The following is a 6,000-nucleotide window of genomic DNA, read 5'->3' on the forward strand; positions in this document are numbered from 1 at the left end:
AAGGCATTCATTTTGCTTAACACCCCTCAAGACCCCCATATGTGGGGTGGGGAGGCAGGAGGGCTGGAATTTTCACACAGTAGGGAAAGTATCAAAAAGCAGATTGGCAGGCTTTTCAAACATCTATAACCAAGGCCCATAAATTTATTTTCCTAAAATTATGCTAAAGGACTACACCCCAGTGAAGAATGTGTATTATAGGGAAAGAATTAATAATAAGTTGGTCAAAATTCCTTAACGGCCATTGTTATTAACAGGGAGAAATATAAACTACAAAATCACTAAGGAACCATATTCATATTTTTACTGACAGTCCACACTATAAAGGCAAAAGGAAATTAGTATCAGCTTGCCATACTCCTTCAATTAGCTAAAATGTCTTGTGCCATTTAGTAAGAAATGAAAACAGACACCAATGAGAAACACAAATACTTTTTATGTTTGAGATCAGACACTGAAACAGAAGACTTTTCCCCCCAGAAATCTTTTGCAACTAATGTTACATAAAGAGTGAAGTTACAAAAACTGCCGACAGAGGCAACAGTAAAAGCACCAAGAATAACTGGAAAAGCATGCACTGGTACAGCTGAACAGCTCTCACCTTGGACACTTGCCTATGGACTAACCCTACTCAACCTCTAAGCTTCATCCTCCTCTCCTTCCTCCTCAAACTCTCCTTGCTCGTCTGCAGTAGCATCTTGATATTGCTGGTACTCAGAGACCAGATCATTCATGTTGCTCTCGGCTTCCGTGAACTCCATCTCATCCATGCCTTCGCCAGTGTACCAGTGCAAGAAAGCCTTCCGCCGGAACATGGCTGTGAACTGCTCCGAGATCCTCTTGAAGAGCTCCTGGATTGCGGTGCTGTTGCCGATGAAAGTGGCAGACATCTTCAGGCCTCGGGGAGGAATGTCGCAAACGGCCGTCTTCACATTGTTGGGGATCCACTCCACAAAGTAGCTGCTGTTCTTGTTCTGGACATTTAGCATCTGCTCATCCACCTCCTTCATGGACATTCTGCCCCGGAAGATGGCTGCCACCGTCAGGTATCGGCCGTGGCGGGGGTCACAGGCCGCCATCATGTTTTTGGAATCAAACATCTGCTGCGTCAGCTCTGGGACCGTCAGGGCACGATACTGTTGACTGCCACGACTCGTCAGGGGAGCAAAGCCGGGCATGAAGAAGTGAAGACGAGGGAAAGGCACCATGTTGACCGCCAGCTTGCGAAGATCTGCGTTCAGTTGGCCGGGGAACCGGAGGCAGGTGGTTACTCCACTCATGGTGGCAGACACCAAGTGGTTGAGATCGCCGTAAGTTGGAGTTGTGAGTTTCAATGTGCGGAAGCAGATGTCATACAGCGCTTCATTGTCAATACAGTAGGTTTCATCCGTGTTCTCTACCAACTGGTGGACAGAGAGGGTGGCGTTGTATGGCTCAACCACGGTGTCTGACACTTTTGGAGATGGCATTACACTGAAGGTGTTCATGATCCTATCGGGGTACTCCTCCCTAATCTTGCTGATGAGAAGGGTTCCCATGCCAGACCCAGTGCCCCCACCCAGCGAGTGGGTGAGTTGGAAGCCCTGCAAGCAATCGCAGCTTTCAGACTCCTTCCTTACTACATCCAGCACCGAATCCACTAGCTCAGCTCCCTCTGTGTAGTGGCCCTTGGCCCAGTTGTTCCCAGCGCCACTCTGGCCTAAAAGAAAAAAATATATCCAGAAGAAAATAGATTGGTTAATAATTATTTCACAAGTATTACTTTGCATTGTGCATGCGTAGAAACTATTTATATGCTTCAGTTGTATTTTAGTCAAATTCAAAAAACAGCTCTTTATGGCTACGCCACCTATTACACACACAGGAGATGCATGACTTATTAATATTTTACAGGTTGTCCTCGCTTAACGGCTGCCTCAGACAGCAACTGTTTAGTTATGACAATGATGAAAAAGTTTGTGACCAATCCTCACATATATAGCCTTTGCAACTGAAGTCCAATCACTAAATCATGATTTTTCACTTAGCAATCACTTTGGTCTTTTGGTCTCAATCGTTGCTAAATGAGGACTGATTGTATAGCTTTATGAACAGAGAAGATGCAGTTGTTTTAAGGAGCTACCCACAGATACGATGTGTCTTTGCACATACCAAATCATTTTATTTCCTTTTGTATCTGAGCACTCCAAAGATGCATTTAAATATAATTACAATTCACACATGATACTAAGCCAAAATGTAGCTTTTATATTATATCACATATATGATATATCCCACCCCTGTAATTTATTCAATAGACTGTGTGTAAATCCAGGCACCATTTATTATAAATAGGGTAGATCCTCCTGCTGATTTCTCAGCTGTAACCTACTCTAAAGAAACTAATTTCTCCAAGGCTACAAGACTTATTTAGCCTTTTTGAAACCACAAATTTCCCTTGCCTAGAGATGCTTGACTCTTTTTTGGTCTACTTTCAATAAAGAGTGGAACAAGTTTTTGTGCCATGCAGGTGAAGTTGATTTAAAAGAATCAGTCTCTCTTTTCAGATATATTCTTTATATATGTTGAGTTCAAATGATTTAAAACAGGACTAGCTTTTTGCAATTCATGAAAACTACCGCAACTGGCTTTGCTCAGCACTGGCCATGCTGCTAAGAAGCATGGGAAGTCATTATTTAAAAATTTAATGCCCATCCCTGCTCTTGTGCAAAAAAAAAACCCAACACCACCCCATTATTTTCCATTGACAGTTTCCATCGAGAATGACCAATTTGCTTTTCAGCCACAATTGAGTTTTTTTTTTTTTTTAAGAAAAGTCATGTAGATCAGCTACACACCGAAGACAAAATTATCAGGCCTAAAGATCTGGCCAAAAGGTCCAGATCTGACTGAGTCCATTGTGCCAGGCTCCAAGTCAACGAGAATTGCACGGGGAACATACTTGTTACCTGTGGAAAAGACAAAATAACCAGTATTACTGATCCAACCACATTTTTTTAAAAAAAGAAAAGAAACAAAGATGCTTCTATGCTCTTGGCAACTCATTGCTATTCAGTGAAGAAATACAGCTACAAATAGAAGGGGAGGTGTACATTTAAAGGGGACAGTCTGAGGTATGGATGGCCAATCTTTTGGCTTGCCTGGGTCACTTTGAGGAATTGTCTTGGGCCACATATGAAATATATTATGTAGTACTGTATATAAATCCCCTACAGGTAGTCCTCTGTTTACAACAGTTCATTTAGTGACCATTCAAAAGTACAATGGCACTTTAAAAAGCAACTTATGACCGTTTTTCACACTTACGACCACTTCAGCATCCCCACAGTCACGTGATCAAAATTCAGAGGCTTGGCAACTGGTTCATATTTATGACGGTTGCAGTGTCCTATGATCCGCTTTTGCGACCTTCTGACAAGCAAAGTCAACGGGGAATCCCAATTTGCCTAACCACCCTGTTACTAGCTTAACAAATGCAATGATTCAGTTAATAGTCGTGGCCAGAAAAGTCGTGAAATGGGGCAGGCTCACTTAACAAATGTTTCCCTTAGCAACATAAATTCTGGGCTCAATTGTGGTCCTAACTCGAGGATTGTCTGTAATAGTATCTTGTGGGCCACATTATTAGCCGTCCAGGGCTGCATATGCAGCCCACGTCTGGACACGCCCGATCTAAGGAAACAAGGATGGAATTTCAAGCAGGCATTCAATGCTTTGCTAGGGATTTAACCAGACGGCTTTATCAAGGATTTGTCACACTCTGCACTCGGGGGCTAATGTAAAATTCAGGCATAGTTTTTTCTCTTTCCACCCCCTACCCGAGTTACCAGTTGCTTCATTGTAGTAGACATTGATCCTCTCCAGCTGCAGGTCACTGTCTCCATGGTAGCTGCCAGTGGGGTCAATGCCGTGCTCGTCGCTGATGACCTCCCAGAACTGGAATGGGATTTTTTTTTTTTTTTGAGAGAGAGAGAGCTGTTAGCAACTGCCTTCAAAATGCCAGGAAGCTACTGCTGCAGCAGCAGACATGTGCTTCTTGGAGGCACACCCTGTCTAATTCTGCTGTTGCTGCTGCCCCAGCAGAAACCAAGGCAGCTCTGTCAAAAGAAGGTGGTTTTTAAAGCACAAAGAAATGACACAGTTACAGCTGAAGGCAGAAAGAGGTTCTATCTGTCACTCATGTGCCATTAATTCTAAAAAAAAACAAAAAAAACCAACAACATTCTTCTGTATTCTTGCCCAGAAGGAGAGCTGGGGACCATAAATGAAAGATAACAGCTGTTCCTGCTCTTTATTATTTTCAGATACGTTCTAATTAAAAACTAGTCTGAAGGGTTTTTTTCCCCCCTTATGTTCTTTATGAAAGAACATGGTGCAATTTTACATCAGAGGCTTTATTAACAGCTGTTTCTAGGAAGAAAATGAAGAAAATATTTTGCTCATACTGCAGACTCTCTGTTCCACATTAGAATAACTGGAGGTGTAGGATTGTGAGGTTCACATACCTACCTACCAAAAAATAATAATAATAATCCACTTCCTTCCCGGAGATATAAATGTTCACATTTGACTTCATCTGATTGAGGTCCCTTTAAAAAAAGGAGCCCTTTTGAAGTGGTCCTTAGTATTTTAAAGATCTACGGAATGTGTGCCGAACATTTTCAGGCTGTCTTAGAGGGGTGGAGTTGCAGAAGGCTTACAACCACCCAGTGCTGGACGGATTCTATTCCCAACCTTCAGAGCATTTGTGTGCCAATTTTCCCAGCTTCTGTGTGGTGGCGTCAAAAGCACCAACAATGGGCACCACCAACCAGATCTGCCTAGATGGCAGCGAAGAGTTAAGATTCTTTTCTATGGCTAGCCAGCCGGATTTCCCCATTCAATAGTCTCAGCAGCCTTGTGAAAAGCTCAACCTACATTAAAATGGCAAGGGTCTATATCTTGTGCCTTTTGCCTTTTTTGGGGGGTACTGAAATTCCGGAATTCGGTTCCAATTAAATTATACATCCTCTCGTTTAATCTTTCTCCGCACTGGCATATAATAGAGGTTACCTCTGAATGGAAGGGTGTGGCCAAGATCTCTTGGCTCAACAGAATCCCTGCTTTCTCCTTGTGTCGCTCGAAGCTGGCATCGTTTCCACCCCCCGCCCCCCAAAAAAAAGCAACGGGGAAAGATGCGCCTTTTCCCCACCCCACCCCAGGCGCCCCGGGTAAAGCTCACCCGCCAGCTACCTTTCTTTTGTGCCCCTGTGAACCCGACTAGCTATCTGATCTCCCCTCCCCTCCTCTGAAGCAGAACAAAGGGGGAAAAAGGTGCAACCGATAGGCGAATGCAATCGTTTTTCATTATTCAGAGAGAAAGAGGGGGGGGAGAGGGGGAGGGGGGAGGGGGGGAGAGAGAGGGAAGAGAGAGAGAGGAGAGAGAGGGGGGGAGAGGGGGGAGAGGGAGAATATTGGATTTGGAGAATACGGTGGTTGGCGACCCTTGGATTTCCCCCTCCATCTGCTGCAGGTGGTGGGGAAACACCTGCCCCGCCCACAGATGCAGAGACACCCGGGGACCCTTTTGACTCCCCCCCCCGCCGCCGCCAAGCCTCCGGACAGCAGACGGGCCCCTTCGCCTCGCCCAGGGTACCTTGGCTCCGATCTGGTTCCCGCACTGGCCGGCTTGGATGTGCACGATCTCACGCATGGCGACGGCTTTCTTCTGGGCTCACACCCCCCCCACCTCAGTGGCCGCTGCTTCAGCCTCCTGCCTTAACCCCACCCACTCTCGTTGCCGGCAACCTGCGACAGAGAACGGGCTCCTTCCCACAGCCTCCTTTTATACCGGGCAGCCCGGCTCGCCGCCCTTCTGCAGTACAAGCCCCGCCCCCTTTCCATCCAAGCCCCGCCCCCTCCTCGGGTGAGGTAATGCGGCTCTGGACAAGCGCGCAGGGGGCGACCGCGGCAAAGAGAGAGAGAGAGAAGGCCGGCGGGGGGGTTGTTTGCTCCGCTACT

General features: G+C 45.8%; 1 protein-coding gene across 1 annotated transcript; it reads right to left on the reverse strand.

Moving 5' to 3' along the window:
* Window positions 1–416: 416 nt before the first annotated feature.
* On the reverse strand, window positions 417–5,800 carry LOC113417996 (tubulin beta-2 chain). The gene is made up of 4 exons (XM_026676632.2): window positions 5,636–5,800; window positions 3,828–3,936; window positions 2,838–2,948; window positions 417–1,699 (listed from the first exon to the last, which is right to left on the reverse strand). Exons 1-4 carry the CDS (start codon window positions 5,690–5,692, stop codon window positions 639–641), a joined length of 1,338 nt encoding a protein of 445 aa, XP_026532417.1. The 5' UTR covers window positions 5,693–5,800; the 3' UTR covers window positions 417–638.
* Between the last annotated feature and the right edge of the window lie 200 nt (window positions 5,801–6,000).

Source organism: Notechis scutatus, chromosome 3 (genome assembly GCF_049901735.1).
Source record: "Notechis scutatus isolate UNSWTSFEM ecotype Mainland chromosome 3, rNotScu1.2, whole genome shotgun sequence".
In the NCBI taxonomy this organism is placed as follows: Eukaryota; Metazoa; Chordata; class Lepidosauria; order Squamata; family Elapidae; genus Notechis; species Notechis scutatus.